General features: G+C 51.3%; 1 protein-coding gene across 4 annotated transcripts; it reads left to right on the forward strand.

The window, feature by feature from the left end:
* Window positions 1-1,239: 1,239 nt before the first annotated feature.
* On the forward strand, window positions 1,240-24,793 carry Setd1a (SET domain containing 1A, histone lysine methyltransferase). Of its 4 annotated transcripts, none has more exons than XM_036194010.1 (19): window positions 1,240-1,979; window positions 2,823-2,987; window positions 3,228-3,323; window positions 5,552-5,822; window positions 9,192-9,313; window positions 9,547-9,749; window positions 10,430-11,321; window positions 11,454-12,248; window positions 12,696-12,872; window positions 13,053-13,140; window positions 13,804-13,961; window positions 14,120-14,207; window positions 17,421-17,762; window positions 20,438-21,502; window positions 21,872-22,044; window positions 22,125-22,235; window positions 22,388-22,507; window positions 23,746-23,883; window positions 23,960-24,793. In XM_036194010.1, the coding sequence occupies exons 2-19, from the start codon at window positions 2,838-2,840 to the stop codon at window positions 24,131-24,133; spliced, it is 5,163 nt and encodes a 1,720-aa protein (XP_036049903.1). In that variant the 5' UTR covers window positions 1,240-1,979; window positions 2,823-2,837; the 3' UTR covers window positions 24,134-24,793. The 4 variants fall into 4 exon arrangements, with proteins under 4 accessions (XP_036049903.1, XP_036049921.1, XP_036049894.1 ...); XM_036194028.1 differs by having other exon boundaries at window positions 1,240-1,494; XM_036194001.1 differs by lacking the exon at window positions 1,240-1,979 and adding an exon at window positions 2,108-2,170.
* The last annotated feature ends 46 nt before the right edge of the window (window positions 24,794-24,839 follow it).

Below are 24,839 nucleotides of genomic sequence, written 5' to 3' on the forward strand. Positions count from 1 at the left end.
GGGTCAGGTGGAGGTGATGTTCCTGATGTGGGGTAAGAGTCCATCAGGTGCCGACAAGGGCTGAACTTCTCAATGTGCTAAGTTATTCAGAGACCAAGGCTTCGAAGTCTTGTTCCTAGACTCAGGGTCTCATGTAAATTTCTTTCTTGGGTGATCACTTTGTCCTCTGGGACTAGTCATGACTTCTCTCATTTAGTCCTCGCAGCCAACTCAATAAACAAGCCTATCTTTTCCATTTCGGAGAGGCAGAGAGGCAGCTGAGACCAGGAAGGCTGATGATCTTGCCCACAGCTACACAGTGTGTGCCTTGATTACCCTTATATAGGGATTTCTTTCCCTTCAACTGGGATAAAACAAAGGAACATCATCTCCTGTGTCTTCATGTAGATTTTTTTACTCAGCCTCATAATTTGAGAGCACAATTCCTGTCAATCTTGTGGTGAGAGACCTAGGACAGTCTTCATTTTATTATCTGGTCAATTAAAATGTAAAAACCAAGCTCCAGTAGTTTTTCCTACACTGTTGAGGGTTGCAGTAAGTCTTTTGTGACCAATAGCCATCCATTCCTGGAGGGAGGTCAGCATAATCAGGGGCTGGCAGAGGGGCCACTTAGGGCATCCTCAGCTCAGGGAGTAGACCTGGTGGGAATACCCGTGTTCACCAGATGAAAAGGGTGTTTAACCTCGGGGCAATCTCAGCTCCCGGCTCCCGAGTGAGGCCCTAGCCTAGGAACTGCCTATGGGCTACCATCAGACCTTCCCTTCCATTGGGCCCACTTAAGGGTCTTTAGGCCTCTCTCATACTTACCAGGTGAACCCCGAGACAGCTTCAAAGCCAGTCACACCTCCCGTGGGCCTGTTCGATATCGCTCAGTCTCCCCGTTTGTCAAATGACATTGTAAAACAGGCCCAAAGGAGATGTGACTAGGGTGCTGGCCTAGCGTGCAAGAAGCCCTAGGTCAGACCCCCAGCGTCCTGTACGCCGGTTATGGTGGCTACCTGTAACCCCAGCCCTCAGGAGTTCGAGGCCATCCTCCGGTGCATGGCAAGTTCGCGTTAGGCTGTCTGAGCGGGACAGCAGCGACACGGCGACCACTTCGTTCTGTGCGCGGGCAGGCACAGCGCCTGAGTCACCGCTCCTGGCGGTACTTTTCCACCTCGCCTCCCGCCCAGGTTTGGGCACTCTACGGGAAGCAGCCCGTTACGCCGCGCTCCGCACGCCCGGCCACGCCCCTCCGCGCGGCGCCCCAGCCCCGCCCAGAGCGGGGTCCGCAGATTCGCTACCAGACTCCTTAAAAGATTATTATTTGGGCACTTTCCCTTGCCTGAGAATTTCCGCGCAACTCTGAGAAGACTTTCCCCCTGTGGCCATTTCGCCCTAAGTCGGAAGCGCGCTGCCACTTGAGTTGTGCCAGAAGGAGAGACCCAGGAACAGCGGTCGACACTGCCAGCAGGGCTTGGCTAAACGGGCGTCATCTTCTCGACTCCACCGCAGGTGAGAGGAGCGGACGGCCGGAGCCCAGGACGGTGGCGAATCTGCACTGCAGCCTCAGAGGCCTGGGAGCTGCGCGAGGAAGGGGCAGGGAAGAGGAGCGCAGGAGCGCGCATCCTGTCCACTCTCTTGCCCCGCCCGCCTCGCGAATCTGCGTCGCGCGACGCACCACTCCGACCTCCCGAGCTCCGGCTGGCCCCGCCCCCTCGCCCCGCCCCCTCGCCCCGCCCCCTCGCCCCTCGGGGGCTGGCCGCCGCTTTCGCCGCCGCCGATTCGTCACGACCCCCAAAGCCGGGGCAGCTGGATCAGGGTGGTGCCGTCCGCTCTCCGGGGGATGCGGCCCGTCTTCAGGCTCCCCGGGCTACAACTCCCGAGCCTGACAGGGCGCCGGCCGAGGCCAAGCCGCCGCGCTGGGCCCCGTGGACCTCTCCGCCGGCCTGGTAGCGAAAGTGCGGATGCGGACGCTGTGGCCGCTGGGCCTCGTGCAGGTGGCGGTGGTGTTTGGTGCGCGCGCCGGGGAGGAGGTGGTGGTGGGGGGGCGCCGCCGCCGCCACCGCTGCGGGGCCGGGTCTCGCGCTGCCGCTGCCGCCGCCGCCGCCGCCGCCGCCGCCGCCGCCGCCTCACGCCGCGGAGGGGCCGCGCGCGGTGGGGGGGAGGGTGAGCCGCTCGCCACGGGCGGGTGAGTAGGGCCCTGGCGCGCGTGCGCGGGGCGGGGGAGGGGGCCGCGGGGGGGGGGAAGACACCGAACGCGCCCGGGCGGGAGGCGAGGGCAGCGGGCGCGCGTTACCCGCGGTCCCGTCGTCGTCCCCCCCCCGGCCCACCCCGCGCCCGCCGCCCGCCTGGACTCGGGGGCCGCAGCCGGGTCTCAGGCCCGGTCTCGCGGTGTTTCCAACGCCCCGGAGAGGTGCCACCTCTGGTCCAGGGGACCGGGGCGCGGGGACGCGAGCGGCGGCTGTGCGGCGGCGGCGGCGGCGGGAGCGGCGGCGGGAGCGGCGGCGGGAGCGGGGCTCGGCCCGGGCCGCTGGCCGGTGAGGAGGCGGGAGGGGGCGGGGCCTGCCCGGGACGGGGGAGGGGTCTTGCGCCGAGGCCAAGTGGGGCGCGCTGGGGAGAGCGGGAAGGTAAGGGGGCGCGAGCCGGGCCTGGGCCCTGGGGGTAAGCCTTGGGGCTGGAGGGGAGGGGAGTGCTACAGGGGGCCCGGGTCCTCAGGGCGGCATCTCGGGGCGCCCTGGGGCGCGGGGAGGTGCGGGGACCCGGCTGGCCATGGAGGGGGACCGCAAGGGGGTCAGGCCCACGCCTTGGACCCCCATCGCGTACCCCTCTCTTCCTGACAGTGTAAATGAGCAAGGATGGACCAGGAAGGTGGGGGAGATGGGCAGAAAGCCCCGAGCTTCCAGTGGCGGAACTACAAGCTCATAGTGGATCCTGCTTTGGACCCTGCCCTGCGCAGGCCTTCTCAGAAGGTGTACCGCTATGATGGAGTCCACTTCAGTGTCAGCGTGAGTGCCCTAGATCTCCTTCTGGACTTCTTGGACCTCGGGTCTCTCCCCCCCCCCCCCACGCCATGCCCCCCTGTCCGGGAGGCAACACCTAGACCTCCGCTACCTGTGGCTTGGTTTTTTTGGTGGCGACAAGTCACGCCAGCTCTCCTGTGTGGTGTGTCTCTACATGGGCTTCGTGGAGTCAATAGCCTGGTCAGTTTTCACCCTGGTTTCAGCTCTTTCTGTTTTCTTGACTAGGACTCCAAGTATACGCCAGTGGAAGACCTCCAAGACCCCCGCTGCCATGTCAGGTCCAAAAACAGAGACTTTTCCCTCCCAGTTCCTAAGTTTAAAGTAAGTGTCGCTGATCTCCCAGCATGTGGGTTCTTGGAGAATGTCGAGGATCCTAGCACCCTGGTCTTTACATAGCGCACCAAAAGTGGCTGTTGAGTGGGACACTGACAACCAGACCTCATTGCTGTTGATCTGTGAGGCTGAGATGTTTGGCACAGGAGGTGTACCTGTAGAGCTGAGGTGTCTAGTGTATGGCTGGTGACATGGGTATGGATGTCTGAGGGATGAGTATGGGTGGATGTGGGGAACAGCATGATGGTGGGCTGTCTTGGTCACTCAGCACTGAAGGGTACTGAGACCACGGCCCACCTGGAGTCCTCTGGTCCCCGCTGTCATTGGGCATGTGCTCCTCCAGCTGGTTTGTAAGAGCAGCTCCACGTCCTACTTCAGTGGGGTATTCTTCAAGCTTCGGACTGAGCTTACAAAATTGGTGATTCTTCATTTCCTTTCAATTTTTTTTTTTTGTTTGCTTTCACTGATTCTTAATGTATGGGATGCCTTCGCCCCTTTCCCTGAGCAGCCTCACTTAAGCTCTATTGCCTGGACATTTGCTTCCCATACCTACTTCCAGCTAGCATCTACCCAGAACTAGAGACGTAAGCACTGTCTTTCTTCTCGCAGTCCTTTTCATTTTTTTCTCTACCGATAAATAGCAGCAGCACAGGCTAGAAACCTAGGAGTCTCCTGGTAGTTCTTTCTTTTCCATCCAATCTTTCTCTTTCCATCATCGTTTTCTTCGTGCAGAGTCTGACATTCATTTCCCTTGGCTTCTGTGGCTCCCTCCTCAAGTTTAAACTCTGCCTTGTTGTCATTTGTCTCTGCTTCTGTTATTTTGCTTTTATTTTCCAAGTGTGTGTTTTCTTTTTCTTTTCTATTTTTTTCCTCTTTGGTTTTTCAAAACAGGATTTCTCTGTGTAGCCCTGGCTGTCCTGGAGCTCACACTGTAGACTAGGCTGGCCTTCAACTCAAGAGATCTGTCTGCCTCTGCCTCCTGAGTGCTGGGATCAAAGGCGTGTGCCAATACTGCAGGACAAGTCTGTCTGTTTTTGGTTTTAAATTACATTATTTTTCGTGTGTATGTGTGTGTTCACACACAGCTTTCATGCTATTGTGCACATGTAGAAATTAGAGCACAATTTGTGGAAGTTGGTTTTCACCATGGGTTCCAAGGATCAAATTCAAGGTTGTCAGGCTTGGTAACAAGTGACTATATCTATTGAGCCAGCTTGCTGGCATACTAAGTCTGTTTTGAGGCATTGGCATGTGTGGTTATTGATTTGGACAGGCCTTATCACTTCCTTCACACTATACCCCTGTTATATTTAAATCAGACCCTCTTCAGTGGATGTCATCAAAATGGATAATTTCATGCCTTGGAAACCTGTTGTTCCGGTAAACTTTGAGTTATCTACAAAGCCCAATAAAAATGATAGCATCTTTATGAATCTTTCCCTGATTTTTCTCTGTATGAAGGATCCTTTTCTTGGCTCCCAGATACTTTGTCTACACCTCTGCTACCACTCTGTCAAGTTTAGATTATATATATGTCTCCTCTTTTTTTTTTTTTTTTCCTTTTCTTTTTGAGGTATTGCCTTGCTAGGTAACCTAGGCTGGCCTTGAACTGATAGAACTGAGGATTCTTGTGCATCAGCCTCCCAAGTGCTAGTATTATAGAGTGCACACTACACTCAGCACTGTCTTGTCTCTTTTCTGAATGGGAAAAAATTTTTTCCTACCTTTGTGTTTTTAGTATCTAATCTATGGTAGTCAGTAGACTTGAACTAATAGATTATTTCCTTCTTCTACTGTCTTTTTTTTTTTTTTTTTTTGGTTTTTCGAGATAGGGTTTCCCTGTGTAGCTGTAGCTGTGTGCCTTTCCCGGAACTCACTTGGTAGCCCAGGCTGGCCTTGAACTCACAGAGATCCACCTGCCTCTGCCACCCAAGTGCTGGGATTAAAGGCGTGCGCCACCACCGCTCAGCTCCTACTTTCTCTTGTATGTGTTGATTCTTACATTTTGTATGCCCCCCCACCCCCAATTTTCATTTTGACGTAAGAGAAATTCAAAGAGAGGTCAGTACTAATGTAGGGCTTGTGATTCCCGCTTTACTTGCCTATCACATCGTTCTTCCAGACCTGTCTTGATGTCATGATCTCTGAAGTTTCCCAGATGGTGAGGGAACTATGCTCATTATGGAAACTCCAGACTAACTCTTGTTTTTCCACAGCTGGATGAATTCTATATTGGACAGATCCCACTAAAGGAAGTAACTTTTGCAAGGCTCAATGACAATGTGCGGGAAACCTTCCTGAAGGATATGTGCCGGAAATATGGTGAGGTGGAAGAAGTGGAGATCCTTCTTCATCCCCGCACTCGCAAGCACCTGGGCCTGGCCCGTGTGCTCTTCACCAGCACTCGGGGTGCCAAGGAAACAGTCAAAAACCTTCACCTTACCTCTGTCATGGGCAATATCATCCATGCTCAGCTTGATATCAAAGGTGAGGGCTCCCCTGCCTGTTGCTTAGGGTTGGTCTATAGCAGGGATTATATCTGCAAATAATTGCCAAATACCTATCTGCTCAGCCAAGTAATTCGGGTCATGATTCTTTACCCAAATCTTCAGGCCAGGTGTGTTTCTCAACTTAAAATTTTTCAAGTTTTAGAGAAAAGGTAAGGTACATGCCAGGTTGTTTTTCAGTGTTATTGATTACATGATTTAATGAGAGTACCCCATTGTCAATCACATATTTCTGCTTATAAGAAACTGTACTTAGGGCGAGATTTTGTTTTATTTTGTTTGTTTGTTTTTTGGTTTTTCAAGACAGGGTTTCTCTGTGTAGCTTTGCGCCTTTCCTGGAACTCACTTTGTAGACCATGCTGGCCTTGAACTCACAGAGATCCGCCTGGCTCTGCCTCCTGAGTGCTGGGATTAAAGGTGTGCGCCACCACCGCCTGGCTAGGGTAAGATTTCAACTGTAGTAAATCTAATACTGGGTTCTTCAAAGTGCTGAGATTTCAGGAGGATTTTTAAAACTTATTTTTATGGGTATGACTGTTTTGCCTGCTTGTACATCTGTATACAGCATGTATACCTGCTGCCCATGGAAGTCAGAAGAAGGCATCAGATTCTCTGGAACTGGAGTTTTGATGGTTGTGAGCCACGACATAGGTGCTGAGAACCGAACTCCAGTCCTCTAGAAGAACAGCCAGTGGACTTAACTGCTGCTGAGTCATCTCTTTGGCTCAGTGAGGGTTTTCCCTTTTTGGTTTGTTGTGAAATTATAGATGTTTTGTGCTTGCTTCAGTAGCACATATACTAAGATTGAAATTTCAGGTAATTGAGGAACTGGAGTTTTAGGTCAGTAGTAGAGAACATGCCTAGCATGCTCATGGCCTCCCCTCCCAAAAACTCTATGAGGATCAGGATAAATAAGTGAGCTTCTTGGTGGCATGTGCCTGTAACCCTGGTGTGGGAGGCAGAGATGGGAGAGGACTGTTGAGGCCAGCCTGTCTCCAGAGATGATCGCAGGCCAACTGCGGCTACATAACGAGATCTTGTCTCAGAAAACCAAAATTCAGTGGGTAAGAGTACTTACTGTGTAAGTATAGAGACTGGAATTTGAATCTCCATCACTCATAAAATCCTAGTATAGTCAGGTGGTGCCTGTAACTTCAGTGTTGGTGTGTAGAGAGAAGCAGATCCCAGAAACTCCCTGATCAGCCAGCCTAAGAAATGGCAAGCTTTAGTTTAGTGAGACCCTGTCTTGAAGGAGGGAGGTAGAATGTGATAATGGGAGATATCCAGTAGCCTCTGTGGCCTCCATGTGTGTGCACTGGAACAGCCGCAAGTTCACACACAGAGATAAACAAAAATTAAAGACGGTGCTGGTTTCAACTGCTTTCAAGGAATTCCAGGGGAGACAGGAGACTCCTGGCAAACTAGGTTACAGTGCCATCTAAGGGAAGCCGCTGTTAATTGGTGTTTGCAGTGGGAGTAAAGACTCAGGCCCTCAAATTTGACTTTATAGACTTTTATATGTGATCTCATGGTTTTGTGTTTGCTTTTTTTCTGTTTTGTTTATGAAATAGACTCTCATTATATAGCTTTGGCTGGCCTTGAACTCACAGAGATAGAGCTCTGCCTGAGTGCTGAGATTAAAGAGCCTTTAATAGTTTAATTGACTTTTTTGTTTGTTTTATAGGTCTCAGTCTATAGTTGCCCTTGAATACTACACTTTACCTCATGGATTTTATTTTTGGTGTGCTTTTTTGTTTTGTTTTGCCTCTAAAGATTTATTTTTGCTTGTGTGTGTGTTGTGTGTGTGCTCAAGAGAACGTGCACACCCACAGATGCCAGAAGAGGATGTTGGATCCTCTGGAATTGGAGTCAGGGATAGTTATGAGCCATCCTGTGGGTAGTAGGAACCAAACCCAGGTCCTTTGCAAGAGCACAGTGCTCTTAACCACTGAGCCTCTCCTAGCCCTTGTTTTTATGTTTTGAGACAGGGTCTCATGTTGCCAAGCCTGGACTTGAACTTCATTTGTAACCCAGGATGACCTTGGCTTCTATCCTCCTTCATCCTGGCACATAGAGTTGTGCCACCATGCTTTGTGTATGTGGTGCTGGGGATGAAATCCAGGATGCCAACTTAGCTCCACTCCAATTCCCTGTTTTATGGTTTGAGTCAGTCTTGCTGTCTGTCTGTCTCTGGTTAACTTGTACTCACTGTGTAGCTACTTCATATTGAGCTGGAGAGATCCTTGGCTTTGCCAAGGATGAAGATTACAGGTGTGTACCACTATACTGGCACCTCTTTTTTTTTTTTTGAGCTGAGGATCGAACCCAGGGCCTTGCAAGCGCTCTACCACTGAGCTAAATCCCTAACACCACCTCTTTGTTTTTAAGGATTACATCTTTCTGGAAAAAAAAAAAATTTTTTTCCCCCACTTTCAAGACAGGGTTTAGGATTTCTTTGTGTATTCCTTTCCAGTGCTGGGATTAAAGCCATGTACCACTACCCAGGATCCTTCTGAAATTTTCTTATATTTATTTATTGGGTGTTCGCATGTCCGTTGTGCACGTGTGGCCTCATGAGGGTCAGAGGGCAACAAGTGGGAATTTATTTTCTCCTTCTGCCATGTGGGTCCCAGGGATCCAGCCTAGACTGTCAAGCTGGGTGGCAGGCATTTCACCCACCTAACCCCTGTAAGAGCTGTGACGTCATTGTGCAATGCAGATAAAATGTCCCTATGGGTTAGGGTTTGCAGTCTTCCTTCATAACACAAGGGGTAAGGGGCTTAGCAGCAGATAGACCTTTTCTGTTTTTTTTGTGCAGAGTACTTAAAGTTTACAGAATACTCTAGTTAGGTATGTGTGTAAACTGAGTATACAAAATAGGGTGGTTGGATTGAACCCAGGGCCTCTCTCATGAAAAGCCAAGCACTGTTGCCTAACCATATTAATGGTTGTTTGGTTTTTATAGTTAAGAGGTAGAGATGAGCCACCCTTTGTTTCTTAAATCTGCAGAAGAGCAGTACATGGTGCTACATACCTGATAATCCCTGAACCCAAAAAGTAGAGACAGTAGTGTCAAGAATTGAAGGCCATTGTTTTCTATAGAGCAAGTTTGACCAGCTTGGCTATATGAGACCTTGTTTCAAAAAAATAAGAAGAAAGGATAGATCTAGTCAAAACAACAAGGAGGTAGAAATGAGGTCGATGTTTCCAAGGATTGAGTTATACTGAAGTTCTAAAACATACAAGTCTAGGAATTGTAGGAAACTTGAGCCTGAGGAAGACTCAAGACTACCAAATTGGGGAGGTGGTTTTTCCTTCTGACCTTTCATTCCCATATCTCTCCATCTAGGACAACAACGAATGAAGTACTATGAATTGATTGTCAATGGCTCCTACACACCTCAGACTGTGCCCACTGGAGGCAAGGCCCTGAGTGAGAAGTTCCAGAGCTCTGGAGCAGCCACTGAGACGGTGAGAAGCTTGTGGCTGCCGTGGTGTTAGGCACATGGACTCGTTACTTGGTCTCCAGGAGCAGGAGCCATCTGGAGGGTCCTAAACTTGACTGTTAAGTACAGGAAGAGCTAAGGAATGATGCCTAGGTGCTGTCAGAAACAAAAGAACAGGGGCTCTTGGATTGGGGTAGGACACAGTTTTAAATTATTCCTGATCTTTTTTCCTTCCTCCTTGCCTCACTTTTTCTCCAGACTGAAGCCCGTCGTCGCTCTTCCTCTGACACAGCTGCCTACCCAGCAGGCACTGCTGTGGGGGGCACTCCTGGCAATGGCACTCCCTGCTCCCAAGATACCCCGTCTTCCTTTGGCCAGTTCACCCCTCAGTCCTCCCAAGGAACCCCCTACACACCTCGGGGTAGCACCCCCTACTCTCAGGACTCTGCCTACTCCAGCAGGTATGGAAAACACCCGTCTTGGCCTGAGCCGTTTGACTCTGGGAGCTGCAGCTGTGAAGAGCGAGCCCCAAGTTCTGTGAGAAGGAATTGGAAACTATTTGTTTTAGTTTCTAATTTCAACTGACAGATTGCTGTTCAGGGACACTAATGTGGGCCCTGTACAGGAACATAGAAGCAAATGTCGAAGAATTTTGATTTGTGTGTATTTAGGGGTGTGTGTGTGTGTGTGTGTGTGTGTGTGTGTGTGTATAACTGCATGCATGTATGTTTATCCCATGCATGCAATACCCAGGCAGGCTAGAAGGAGACAGATACATTGGAACTGAAGTTCTAGATGGTTATCCACCATCATGGGAGTGTTGAGAAATGGATCTTCTGCAAGAGCAGTCTGTGCTCTTAACCGCTGAGCAACTCTCCAGCCCATCCTTAGGTTTTTGGATTTCCGTGTGTCTGAGTGTTTTGCCTGTGTGTGTGTGTGTGTGTGTGTGTGTGTGTGTGTCTGCACACAGTGTTCTTAGTGCCGTGCAGTGGTCACCTGGAACGAGAGTGGAAGATGGGTTGAGCCACCATGTGGGTGCTGGGATCAAATCTGCATCCAGGAGGGCTTTGAACTTGACAGCAGAAACAGTCAGGTTTGGTCACGGAGGGAGGAGCCTAGCTAACTCCGGCTTCTTCCTCAGCAGCACTTCCACCTCCTTCAAACCCCGGCGGTCAGAGAACAGCTATCAAGATGCGTTTGCTCGCCGCCATTTCTCTGCATCTTCAGCCCCTGCAACCACTTCTGCTGCCACCTCAGCAACTGCTGCAGCCACTGCAGCCGCCTCTTCCACATCTTCATCCTCTTCGTCGTCATCCTCCTCCTCCTCCTCCTCTTCTTCCTCAGCTTCTCAGTTTCGTGGTTCTGACTCTAGCTACCCAGCATATTATGAAAGCTGGAATCGCTACCAGCGTCAGTGTTCCTACCCACCTCGCCGGGCAACTCGAGAGGATCCTCCTGGGGCCCCATTTGCTGAAAATACGGCTGAGCGCTTCCCACCTTCCTATACCTCCTATTTGGCCCCTGAGCCCAACCGATCCACTGACCAAGACTACCGGCCCCCTGCCTCCGAGGCCCCACCTCCAGAGCCTCCAGAACCTGGTGGTGGTGGTAGTGGAGGAGGTAGTAGTGGTGGTGGTGGTGGTGGTGGTGGTGGGGCACCCAGCCCTGAGAGAGAAGAAGCCCGGACTTCCCCACGCCCACCTTCACCGGCCCGTTCTGGCTCCCCAGCCCCAGAGACCACCAATGAGAGTGTCCCCTTTGCCCAGCACAGCAGCTTGGATTCCCGCATTGAAATGCTGCTGAAGGAACAGCGCTCCAAATTTTCTTTCCTGGCCTCTGATACAGAGGAAGAAGAAGAAAACAACAGTGCAGGCCCTGGGGCTAAAGATGCAGGGGGTGAGGTGCCTTCTGGGGCAGGTCATGGGCCCTGCACACCCCCTCCTGCCCCAGCTAATTTTGAAGATGTAGCACCTACAGGGAGTGGAGAGCCAGGGGCTGCCCGGGAGTCACCAAAGGCCAATGGACAGAATCAGGTGAGCCTGGAGCCAGGAAGGAAGTGTATGTCTTAGGGGAGAGGGAAGGAGCACAGACAAGAAAACAAACTTGAGGGCAACTTGAGGGAGCTCTAATAGGAGCTGTCTGTGACTCTCCTCCGTACCCTACAGGCTTCTCCATGTTCTTCCGGAGAAGATATGGAGATCTCTGATGATGACAGGGGTGGTTCACCTCCTCCAGCCCCAACGCCCCCCCAGCAGCCGCCGCCGCCGCCACCGCCACCACCACCACCTCCCCCTCCTCCTCCCTACCTTTCTTCCCTTCCCCTGGGTTATCCTCCCCATCAACCTGCCTACCTCCTCCCACCCCACCCAGATGGACCACCCCACCCTGAGTACCCTCCACCTCCTCCACCACCACCACCCCACATCTATGACTTTGTGAACTCCCTGGAACTTATGGATCGACTTGGGGCACAGTGGGGAGGGATGCCCATGTCCTTCCAGATGCAGACCCAGATGTTAACTCGGCTCCACCAGCTGCGGCAGGGCAAGGGATTGACTGCTGCCTCAGCTGGTCCTCCTGGTGGGGCCTTTGGCGAGGCCTTCCTCCCTTTTCCACCCCCACAAGAGGCAGCCTATGGCTTGCCCTATGCTCTGTACACACAAGGGCAAGAAGGTCGTGGGGCATACTCCCGGGAAGCCTACCATCCGCCCTTGCCCATGGCAGCCGAGCCCCTGCCTTCTTCAGTCTCGGGAGAAGAGGCCCGGCTGCCTCACAGGGAAGAAGCAGAGATGGCAGAAAGCAAGGCCCTGCCGTCAGCAGGCACTGTGGGTCGTGTGCTGGCCACCCTTGTCCAAGAGATGAAGAGCATTATGCAGCGAGACCTCAACCGCAAGATGGTGGAGAATGTGGCCTTTGGAGCCTTTGACCAGTGGTGGGAGAGTAAGGAAGAAAAGGCCAAGGTGAGGAGGTCTGGGGACGGTGGACACTGGGGTGTTTGTTGAAGGAGATAGACCTTGGTGTTTCCCAGGTTTCCCAGGTCAGAGTAGGGATAAGAGAAAATGAAGTGGATGTGGGCATTATGGGCAGGGGAATCAGACACCGCAAAAGGTAAGCACAGGCCTGGGTCAGAAGAGCTTTGTCCTGGCTCCTTTGCTGCTTGCAGTGGACAGAACTCTTCAGTGTTTCTGGGCTTGTCTTCAGTTCTACCATTTGTCACATGGTAAAAATTAGTAACTGTTTCCTAAGGGTGGGTGTCCTAAATTATCAGACTTGAGAATCTGCTTTAATTGGCCAGAAATAGTGTCAGTTGATGGATGTCTGTGCTCCTGAGGCGCATTGTTGGTTCTTGGGCAGGAGGGAATACCTGTGCTCTGGGTTCTGCAGCTCAGTCTCCCTACTATCTGCAGCCATTCCAGAATGCAGCCAAACAGCAAGCCAAGGAGGAGGATAAAGAAAAGATGAAGCTCAAAGAGCCAGGCATGCTGTCCCTCGTAGACTGGGCCAAGAGTGGCGGTATCGCAGGCATTGAGGCCTTTGCCTTTGGGTCAGGGCTACGAGGGGCCCTGCGGTTGCCTTCATTCAAGGTATCCAGGATTGTGGTGGTGGTGAAAGCTGGTGGGCTTCCCTTCCTTGGGGAAATGGTGGTTGGGAGTTGGGTGAGGCTGTGGGTGATGGTAGTTGAGGGGTTGTTTTTAATTTCCCTCCCTCCTCATTCTCCTCCCTGATTGAATTCTAAGTGGGCCCTGTTTTTCTGCATCTGCCAGGTAAAGAGGAAAGAGCCATCAGAAATTTCAGAGGCCAGTGAGGAAAAGAGACCCAGGCCTTCTACTCCAGCCGAGGAAGATGAAGATGGTAAGAGATCAGGCAGAGGAGGAGGAGTGGTCTACTTAGAGTATTAGCAAGCAAGAGGAGAGACGAAGGAGTCAGGGTATCTCTGAGGGGAGGCACCAAATGGAGACCTTGGTACAGACTTCAAGAGAATGAAAGGACTTGCAGAAGGCATCAGAAGCATCAGATAGGCTTCTCCCTGAGTTATGGTTTCAGTTATGGTTCTTAGCTCTGCTGTGCTGATTTAAACGGTTCTGTGTTTTGGTTTTTCCACTTACAAAGAAGAAATTTCACATCTGGAGTTCACCATCTAATGCTTTTGTGGTAGAGCCGTCCTAGTCTCTTGAAGTCTGGGCTGTTGGTTGGTAGCTGTGTGACTCGAAGCTTTATTGAGTCTGTTTTGCTTCCCTGGAGAACTCTCTGCCTTGTATTTTCTTGGGCCTGATCAAACAAATTGGCATCCTCTTTCACCCAGCTTACAAAATGATGAAAGAAAACGTGCGGGATGTAGTTTTAAGTTTTATTAACATGTTAGGATGTTGGTCTCTGTGTTGAGATTCAACTTTTCCTGTCTGTAAGTTCAGCCTGTTTGTAAAGTGGGCAATAGTGTGTTTAAAGTTTCTTGCATCTGGGAGAGGAGAGCAGTAATTACTGATCAATTGCAACTACTCTGACTTCCTCTTGCAGATCCTGAGAGAGAGAAGGAAGCTGGGGAACCAGGACGTCCAGGAACCAAGCCTCCGAAGCGAGATGAAGAACGAGGGAAGACCCAAGGCAAGCACCGGAAATCTTTTGCTCTGGACAGTGAAGGGGAAGAGGCATCCCAGGAGTCTTCCTCAGAAAAGGTAAGATGCTAGCACCCAGTGTCTGCCAGAAGCCTTTCCTGAACACCTGCTTGCACAGCCAACTTCTCACGGAGCTGGAACCCAGACAGCCAGCAGGGCTTCATGGGTGAAAACTTATCTTTTGCCTGTTAGTCTCAGTTTGTCCTTTTCTTTTTAAGGATGAGGATGAGGATGAGGAAGATGAGGAAGATGAAGAGCGGGAGGAAGCTGTGGATGCCACCAAGAAGGAGACAGAGGCGTCAGATGGTAAGTTTAGACAGCTGGATAGAGTTCAGGTCTGAGGAAGAAGGGATTATACTGTCTGGTTTGTCTTTTCCTGAATTCATAGATCTTTCCTGCTGGACTTCTGGTCAGTCTTGCCCTTTGCAAAGACAGTTGTTTTAACGACATTCTTTGGAACCCTGGGACCCTTTGGAACATTAACCCCATTAATTCAGAGTACTCCCTCCTGTGAAATACGTTCCCTGTGAACAGTCCAGCAAAGTCTGTTTCTTTTCTCAGGTCCTAGAGGTGAAGGGTATGCATTATCCTTACACCTTGATGCTACCAATTTAGACCTTCTTCTCTTCGGCCATCGGGCTTCCTTTCTGGGCCCAGGTTTGGTTCTCAGCACCTATGTAACTTCAGTTCCAGAAGATCCAATGCACTCTTCTCAACTCCACAGACTTTTTTTTTTAGATAAGAAACATGCATTTAAAAAAAAAGCAAAAACAAAAACCCTCCTATGTGTACTTATTGTTGTACAAACTTCAGACAAAGCCTTGATCCAGACAGATGTGGTTCCTGCTTTTAAGAGCTTGTTGGTCTCAGCACTCAGGAGACAGAGGCAGGAGGACCTTTGTGAATTTGCGGCCAGCTTGGTCTACAGAGTGAGTTCAGGACAGCCAGGGCAGTACACAAAGAAACCCTGTCTTGAAAACCAAAGGGAAAAAAAGAGCTTGTTGGAGGGGAACAGACTTGACAGGTGTGCAGGTGCAGTCACTGCAGACAGGTTACTTTTTAAGGTTGATGAAATAGGGTAATTATGCCTGATAATGTGCTAGGCCTGTTGTCTGCATGGCGATCAGGAATCCCTCTGAAATCCTGTTTCAGCAGCATCCAGAGTTGGTAGCAGTGATGATCTGGGGTCTCACTGAAGAAAAGCAGCAGACAGCTCCTTTCTGTAGGTCCTTTGCCCTTCCCATCAGCTGTTGTCTAACTTGCATCTTGAATTTGTCTTCTCTGTTCTGCTTTTCTCCTTTAAGTTCTTAGGGAGAGGGTCTTTAGCCCAGGCTGGCCTTCTTTTGTAACCCTTTTCTGTTCTGCCACTACCTAAGTAGAGTGCTAGAATTACAAACATGCCATCATTTTAGGAAGTGTACTTTCTTCTCTACGCGGTCTGTGCCTAACTCCCTATTTTCTGCCAGGGTGACACTGTAGGCCATTTGTATAGTCAGTCAGCCCCTGGTCTCCGCTTTGTGTCTCCATGTTCCAGTTCCCCACCACCACTACCACCTTCTAATTGACTCCATTATGGAATTTATAGATGCATCTGTTTTCTCTCTCCCCCTCTCCTGGCCTCACTGCCTTTCTTAGTCTTTCAAGTGCTGAGATTACAGGCATTTTCCATCATACCTCTTCAGGAACTTAGTGTCCTCTCATCCAGTACTGATCTTCCATTAGTGTGGTATATGTAAGGGCTGTGCCATGATATGCATGTGTATGTGCATCAGCTCTCTCTTCCATCATGTCAGTTTCAGTGTTCAGACTCAGGTCATCAGTTTGGCAACAGGTGCCTGCTGAAGCCATTTTGCCGGTCCCTTGTTTTGTTGAGGAAGAGTTTCCCAAAGCCCAGGCAGGCCTCTAATTTGCTATATAGATGAACATGACCTTAAACTTTGATCTTCCTGCCTCTACCTCTAGATTAATATACCTACTGCCAATGACTGGTTCATTTATGTATTTGTTTATTTACTTACATTATAGGTTTATTTAATTTTTATTTTTTTTTGTTTTGTTTTGAGACAGGGTTTCTCCATGTAGTTTTGGTGCCTTTCCTGGAACTCACTCTGTAGACCAGGCTGGCCTCAGACTCACAGAGATCCGACTGCCTCTGCCTCCCAAGTACTGGGATTAAAGGCGTGCGCCGCCGCCGCCGCCGCCGCCGCCGCCGCCGCCACCACCACCACCACCACCACCCGGCTTAACTTTATTTTATGTGTGTTGATGTGTATGTTATGTGTCAGATCTCCTGGAACTGGAGTTACAGACAGTTGTGATCCCCCATGTGGGTGCTGGGTATTGAACCTGGGTCCTTTGGAAGAACAGCCAGTGCTCCTAACCCCTGAGCCATCTCTCCAGGTCCATTTTTTTTTAATTGAGAGATTTTCTATTTATTTTACATAATCAACCACAGATTCCCTTGTCCTCCCTCTTCCCACCCCCAGTCATTCCCCCCAGCTCATCCCCCTTTAATTTATTTGGCTTTTTATTTATTTTTTTAATTTCAAGACAGGGTTTCTCTGTAGCTTTGGAGCCTGTCCTGGAACTCACTCTGTAGACCAGGCTGGCCTCAAACTCCCAGAGATCCACCTGCCTCTGTCTCCCGAGTGCTGGGATTACAGGCGTGCGCCACCACTGCCCCGCTGACTGGCTTTTTATTTTAATGAATTTCTTTAGTATACAGTGTAGGATTCTCATTGTGACATTAGACCTTGCTGTGACTATGCATAGTCATACCTTCCCCACTCCTTGATGATACTCTCTCCCTGAAATGTCCTTCCTTTGGCTTTTATGCCACATATGTTTGTGCCCCCCCCCCTTTAGACCTCTAGCCACACTCAGTGTCCTTTCTGCTTTCAAAGCATGTACTGTTTATTCCAGAATTCTTCCTGTCCAACTTGTGCAAACCCACTTTGGTCAAGCTGACTGCTTGCCAGTCTCCAGGCCTCTCTGTTTTGTTGCTGTTGATATTGGCACTCCTGTTTCATCTCTATTCCATTGTGGTGGGACTCCTCCTCCTCCTCCTCCCCCTTCCCCTCCTCCTCCCCCTCCTCCCCTTCCTCCTCCTCTCCCTCCTCCTCCCCCTCCTCCCCTTCCTCCTCCTCCTCTCCCTCCTCCTCCTTCCCCTCCTCCTCTCCCTCCTCCTCCTCTTCCTCCTCCTCCTTCCCCTCCTCCTCCTCTTCCTCCTCCTCTTCTCCCTTCTCCTCCTCCCCCTCTTCCCCCTCCTCCGCCTCCCCCTCCTCGATTTTAGCATCTCCTTAGGGAGGCCTTCCCAGACTTGTTCTTTTAAGCAGAACCCAGGGCTTTTTTCCTGTATTCTTCAGTCCCCTATGCTAAGGTCTGTCACTGTGAGCATGTATTTGCTTATTTAACCTCTTGACTTCTTGGACTTGCGGCACCTGGCCTAGAGCCTCACGTCCAGAGCACTTCGCAGGGAGTGACCCATGGCTTGACCACTGGTTGTCTCTGAATCTCCAGGTGAGGACGAGGACAGCGACTCATCCCCCCAGTGCTCTCCGTATGCTGACTCAGATGGAGAGGATGGTAGCACGGCGGACTCTGAGAGTAGCAGCTCCTCCTCCTCCTCCTCCTCCTCCTCCTCCTCCTCTTCCTCCTCCTCCTCCTCCTCCTCATCTTCCTCATCAGAGTCCTCTTCTGAAGAAGAGGAGCAGTCAGCAGTCATTCCCCCAGTGCCACCAACCTCCAGAGAGATCCCAGAACCCCTTCCAGCACCTGACGAGAAGCCTGAGACAGACAGAGTTGTGCGCTCCCCTGCCATGCCTCTCCCTGAAAAGGAGACATCCCCAACACGGCCTACAGGTAGGTGATATGACTAAGATGCATGGCTGTCAGCGTCTTAGAGGATGGTGTTTAACTTCACTCACTACCTGAGGTGTTATGTATGTGTGGAGACAGGTCAGTGGGAACCTGGCAACATTAACTCATAACTGAGTTCTGCCTTTGCTTTCCTTTGTACGTGTATGGTCCTTGTTAGTCTATAGCACGTGCATACGATGGTCCTGCTGTAGGGACTGGTCATTCATGGCACAAGTTTACTGAGCACTACTACCACCATGAAGCTATGATGGGCTGTCTGCTGACAGGAACCCTTCTCATCCTCCTCAACTCTTCAGACTACAGGGAGATACAGGCCAGTTCAGCAGTAAATGCATAAAAATAACTATGATTTCAAACCAATAAGTACTATGAAGGAAAAATGCAAGGAACTCAGACTCCTGAAGGCATCTGTGGGTCTGCAAACATCCTCCTACTGAAGCACAGTTGGGCTAAAGTCTGGGCAAAACAGACAATGAGGAGGAATTAGTAGATATATAGGCTCTGCATAAGGCACAGAATGCAAGTTGGAAGACCGGGAAGAAAGGTCACCCTATGGTAGGTTGAAAATTTAGGGTGGAGGGTGGCCAGAACTATAGAAGTGGGTGAGGACCAGCCCATGCAAAGTGCAGAGCCCATGTAAGAAATTTGTCTTTGCCATAGGAAGCATGTCACTAGGTAATAGTATCTGAGAGGAGCCAGAGTGTCACAGGGAGACTGTTAGGAGGCTGGAAAGAGAGCAAAGGATGTATGATGGGAAGCTGGGACTTAGGGGTCTCTCTAAAATGAAATTTTAAAAGATTTCAGCATCCATAGGATGATGACCTCTTCTGACACCTCATACACTCACAGCCTCTTCTGAATCTCTTGGCAGCAAAAGGCCACTTAGAGGGCATTGTTTTCCTTCCATTTTCTGGTCCACATCTGCATTTCAAAAAGACCATTCTGACAAGAAAGAGAGATTTGGAAAAAAGGGAAGAAGATAGAAGGGTAGCATTAGAGAGCATACAGGTAAAATACAGTCAGGCCCAGTAGGTAAAGTGCTTGTCTCATAAGCCTGAGAACCTTTGGGTTTGATCTGAGCACCCACATAAAGGTGTGGTGCCTTGTACTTGTGACCCCAGGTTTGGAGAAGCAAAGACAGATCCCTGGGACTGAGCGCCTTGTCCTAGTGAAGGACCATATCTCAAAAAACAGGGTGGGTAGTTGAGGAACTACACTTGTAGCTCAGAGACAGAGACATTAGGTGGAAATAGGGGTGAATACAGGATAAATAACTTGGTGACACTGCATGCCCGAGAAGATGTTCAGTAAAGTGACCTAGGATTACAGACACTGTTGACTTGAATTTGAGTTATGGCCTCTGTACTTTGAGTTAAAAACATTGACAGTTGGATTATAGAGCTGAGGTTTGGGAAGAACAGTCTGCCCAAGAACAGTGAGAACATTGGTGTGAACTCAGTTGTCCGCACTGGAGAACATGGGGTGAGAGAGCATGGGCAGAGCTTAGAGCCAAAGAGTGGTGGATTTTGTACGTTAGCAAAGCAGAGCTTTAAAAAGATGGGAGTTCAAACCTTGGTCTTACCTTTCTTTTCTCTTCTAGTTTGTTTTATTTTTGCTTTCCCCAGGAATTAGGTTTTCTCTCTTCTTCACTCCAGTGCAGTGTTCATACCCACCAAACCACCAGGCTAGCAGCAGGCCAACCGACCTACCTTAGAATTTCTTAGGAAAGTTTCTGATTGGGCCAGCTTGGATCAGGTGACAGTCTTTGTGGTATCAGTTAGTGCTGGCTCTGAGGGGAAAGCTGGGGAACTGACTTCTAGAGCCTTGTTTTTAAGAATTTGAGGACATAGGAGAGCAGTTCCCAGAAAAAAAAAGCAGTTGTACTGACTGAGCAGGTAACCCAAAAATTGTATCCTACATGAAAGCCCAGGGATGTGAGGGAGCCCACACAGATCTATGTGAAGAAGCTGAGTTGGATGCTTAAGTTGTGTACTTTGCCAGTGTCTGAGACCTACATGATATCCATGCCTTAGGACACAACATATTTAGGGCCTTACTCAGTGCTCCCAAGTAAGGAACACTCAGTTTAAGGTGATCACTGCCTGCCCAGCCAGATGTGGTACTGGCTTCCACTTAGTTCTGAAAATGGTAGAGCCAGATGTAAAAACTCTGAGTCCACAACTATCTAGTCATAGAATGTGTTCTCTTCTAGTGGTCTTCTAAACAAGTCTAGAAGCCCAATATTTTGTGGGAGTCTTTCCCTCCCCAGTTTCCTAGTTGGGCTAGACATTTGGTTTGGTTGGTTATCCCATTTGAATGGAGGCTTCCTGTGCTTAGATAAGCTCTGAGTTTTCTCCATGCCTGACATGAGCAGACTCAGTATGTGATTGTCAGCTGGAATAATGAACAGGTACAGAGCCCTATCCTGCTCAGGGAGCACACAGTTCTGAGAATAATATGAGCAGGAGAAAGGCAGAGTCCACTGTGTAAGCAGGTATGTGTACATATCAGCAGGAGTGTACTAGTTGGAAGCTGAAGGCAAAATAGGGTAGAAATGAAATAAGGCTGCCTCATTCCAGTATAGCTGAGCCCGGGTCTACAGCCCTGACAGTTTTGTCTGATGAGGTTGGCCTTTGCCCATGTGCTTCCATCTCCAGGTACTGCTGAGGAACCACCTCCTAATATACCACAGCCTCCTCCAGAGCCACCAGCTGGACCTCCAGACCCTGCCCCCCGCCTGGATGAGCGCCCCTCTTCTCCTATCCCTCTCTTACCCCCACCCAAGAAACGCCGGAAAACTGTCTCCTTCTCTGCCACAGAGGAGGCACCAGCCCCAGAGCCTCCCCCAGCTGCCCCACTGCAGGCCAAGTCTCCTGGCCCAGTCTCTCGAAAAGTCCCTCGGGTTGTGGAGCGGACCATTCGTAACCTGCCCCTGGACCATGCGTCTCTGGTTAAGAGTTGGCCTGAGGAGGTGGCCCGAGGAGGTCGGAATCGGTCCGGAGGTCGTGTCCGCTCTACTGAAGAAGAAGAGACCACTGAGTCAGGGACAGAAGTGGACCTGGCAGTGCTGGCTGACTTAGCCCTGACCCCAGCCCGACGTGGGTTGGCTACCCTACCCACTGGTGACGACTCAGAGGCCACAGAGACCTCAGACGAGGCTGAGCGTCCAAGCCCTCTACTCAGCCACATCCTCTTGGAACACAACTATGCCCTGGCCGTCAAGCCCCCGCCTGCCACACCAGCACCTCGGCCCCTAGAGCCAGCTCCTGCCCCTGCTGCACTCTTCAGCTCCCCAGCTGATGAAGTCTTGGAGGCCCCTGAGGTGGTGGTGGCTGAGGCAGAAGAGCCAAAGCAACAGCTGCAGCAGCAGCAGCATCCGGAGCAGGAAGAGGAGGAGGAGGAGGAGGAGGAGGGAGAAGAGGAGTCCGAGTCTTCAGAAAGCAGCAGCAGCAGCAGCAGCAGTGATGAGGAAGGGGCTATCAGGAGACGTAGTCTCCGCTCCCACGCTCGACGAAGACGGCCACCACTCCCACCCCCACCCCCACCGCCTCCTTCCTTTGAGCCCAGGAGTGAATTTGAGCAGATGACCATCCTATATGACATTTGGAACTCAGGCCTGGACTTGGAAGACATGAGCTACTTGCGGCTAACGTATGAGCGACTGTTGCAGCAGACCAGTGGGGCTGACTGGCTTAATGATACCCACTGGGTCCATCACACAAATATCCTGAGCCACAGAGCCTGCTTGCACCCTAGAGCAGGACATAGGGCGGGGATGGGGACAGTTTTCCCTGGGGTCATATGGCCAAAAATGTCATCCTCAGGGCATTCCTAGGACTGCACTGGTCTGTCTGACTCACTGTGCCTCGATAGCTTTGTGCTCTAGCTGCCTGCTGTCTTTTCCCTCTTGCGTCTTTCCCTGCCTTGTGTCTCTTTTGGCAGAACAGGATAGGTCTAAACTTGCCTTCTCCAGTCTGTCTCCTGAGTATTCTCACCATCAGACCTGTAGGTTAGGTGTAGGGTGGACAGGAGATATGGGCCCCAAGGGACTGGCCAGTAGGGAACCTGTTCTCTTCCTTAACACCCTGCACTCACCAACCTAAGCACTCCAAAGCGCAAGCGACGGCCCCAAGATGGGCCCCGGGAGCATCAGACAGGCTCTGCACGCAGCGAAGGTTACTACCCCATTAGCAAGAAAGAAAAGGACAAGTACCTGGATGTGTGCCCTGTCTCAGCCCGACAGCTGGAAGGCGTGGACACTCAGGTAGAACCCTACCCCAAGCCCTAGCTTGCTGCCACCTTCCTGTCCTTCAAGTACTCACCACTTCCCTGTCTTGCTCACAGGGGACTAATCGGGTGCTTTCTGAGCGACGGTCAGAGCAGCGGCGGTTACTGAGCGCCATTGGCACCTCAGCCATCATGGATAGTGATCTGCTAAAGCTAAACCAGCTCAAGGTCAGGAGGGGGAACTGGAGGAGGGAGGAGACCCAGTGTACAGCAAGGAGATTGCCCCTGGCGGGATCCTGTGGGCAAAGGAAGGCTGAAGGGAAGGGAAGGCACAAGTTTGTGAGAGCATCTAGCAGTTAAAGCTACCTTCTGTCCCCTAGTTCCGGAAGAAGAAACTCCGATTTGGGCGGAGCCGAATCCATGAATGGGGTCTGTTTGCCATGGAACCCATCGCAGCTGATGAGATGGTGATAGAGTATGTTGGCCAGAACATCCGCCAGGTGAGGCTCCACTCCAGCACCAGCTCTGCTGCTGACTGGACTACAGCGTGGGATTTCATGCCACTATCTGATCTTCTGTACAAACCTCACTCAATACTGCCACTGCCCAGTCAACTAGACATTAGTGCTCCAGCCTGATTGAAGGTGTTGGGGGGACCCAGAACCTTCCCAGAGACCTGAAAGCTAAAGGGTAACTCCTGGGGCAGCTGCATATATATGCTCCAGTTCTGGGGACAGTGTGTGCACCGGTCAGAAGTTGAGCTTCTCAGGAGGACAAGGCCACTGCATCTGTTCAGGGCCAGTGACAGGGAATGCAAGTGGAGCCAACTTGTCAGAGATGGAACCCTGTTGGTCCAGTGTGGCCTATGGATGGGGAATGTCCTGGAAGCTGAGCAGGCAAGGACTTGAGAAGCTAGTAGAGATTGTGTGGGCTGGCCTTGTTGGGGCTTAATGGCAGATCAAAGCCAAGGTATGGATGAGATAATGGCAGCCGGGGTGACAGGAGTCTAGTCTGTGGGTCCAGAATGGTTGACAGAACCGGGTAGTGGCTATAGAGGGTGAAAATAAAAGGTCGAGGTCTTTCTCGGGCATCCCCATTAGCTTCTAGGAGAGTGGTTGGGAGCAGCCGAAGGAACAGAAATGCAATCAAGATTTGTCCCAGTGCAGATGTGAGGCTCAGGGTCCTAGGATTGTAGAACTGACATCCCACAGTCCTACTGAGGTGGACTTGGCTGGAGATTGAAGCCTGGGAGGAGTCCTCACTACCGAGTTGGTGGTTAGAACTCTGCAGAGGTGTAAGGTAACCCAGTGAGAGTGGCAAACTCATCGCCTATTTCCTGGGAATAGCTGCCCCTTGCTAAAAGGCGCTTGTCCTGGCACAGACCATCTGCCATCTGCTCTCACCAGCTGCCCAGTAGGTGTCTGTTTGGGAAGGGTAGTCCTAGGAAAGGATTCAATTGGAGGCACAGCCACTGTCATTTCAGAAGCTGCCCTAGGCCCACAGCATACTGTGGGCTCCACTGTGGTCACACAGGTTCTCAGAAGAACTAGTTTCGGTGCTGGTTTCCCCAGTCCTGTGGCTGACTTTGGGTCAGAATGGGTGGGAGCAGGTAGACCCAGATGCATATCCAATCAGCATGGCCCCAGGAGCTGTTGGCTTGGCCAGAGGGGCTGCCGGGAGTAGGTCTAGCCCCGACAGTGGCCGATGTCCATGACATGTGTGCATCTCATCTTCCCAGATGGTGGCCGACATGCGGGAGAAGCGCTATGTTCAGGAGGGTATTGGCAGCAGCTACCTTTTCCGGGTGGATCACGACACCATCATTGATGCTACCAAGTGTGGCAACCTCGCCAGGTTCATCAACCACTGCTGCACGGTACGCTCAGGGCTGGGCCAGGGCTGGGCTGGGCAGGGGTGAGGTGGGGCTGCGGCTTACACTGCCCCTCCTGCAGCCCAACTGCTACGCTAAGGTGATCACCATCGAGTCTCAGAAGAAGATTGTGATCTACTCCAAGCAGCCCATTGGCGTGGACGAGGAGATCACCTACGACTACAAGTTCCCACTGGAGGACAACAAGATCCCGTGTCTGTGCGGCACCGAAAGCTGCCGTGGCTCCCTCAACTGAGGTGGGGCAGGACTGGTGCCCTCCCTCACCCTATTTATTCCCCTCTGGTGCCCTAAGCTCCCAGCACCCCAGCCTTAGTGGGCTCAGCTCGGCCCACATGCCCCCATCTCCATATGTGGGATAGGGGCCCTGAGCCCAGCAAGGGAGCCTCAGCCCTTCGAGGTAACTTCTGACTCCCCTGTGCCCCGTGCCCAACCACCCTCTTATTTTTTTTTCTTTGCGGAGAAGAAGCTGTAAATGTTTGTAGCTGCCAGCAGCTGTTTCCTGTGGAAACCTGGGTACCAGCCTGTATAGATGCTATTCTTGGGGGCTGGATAGCCCTCTGCTTCATGTTAGTGGGGACCTCCCCTTCTGCCCTGTGTGCACCCCTCCCCAGTTTAGGGGTCTCTGGGGCAGTGGCCATGTTCTCCCCCTGGGGGGGCCTTTGGCCCCTAGTCCTGGGAACTCTGTGCCTGGAACCCTGCCTCATCTGTTCCTGCCAGACCCTGTGGGTCACCCTCCCACCCTGGTGTCCCAGGGCTCTGGCTCGTGGGCCAGGATGGTGGGGGGCAGGCCCTTCTTGTTGGGCTGGATTGTACATAATGTTAATAGTGAAAACCCAACGCCACATTTTTATAATTGTGATTAAACTTTATTGTACAAAAATGCTTGGTCGATATCTTTGGGAAGAGCAGGCTGGGGTGTGAGTTGTCGCCACAGTGGCTGA

The sequence above is a fragment of the Onychomys torridus genome, chromosome 1 (genome assembly GCF_903995425.1).
Source record: "Onychomys torridus chromosome 1, mOncTor1.1, whole genome shotgun sequence".
NCBI classification, from domain to species: Eukaryota; Metazoa; Chordata; class Mammalia; order Rodentia; family Cricetidae; genus Onychomys; species Onychomys torridus.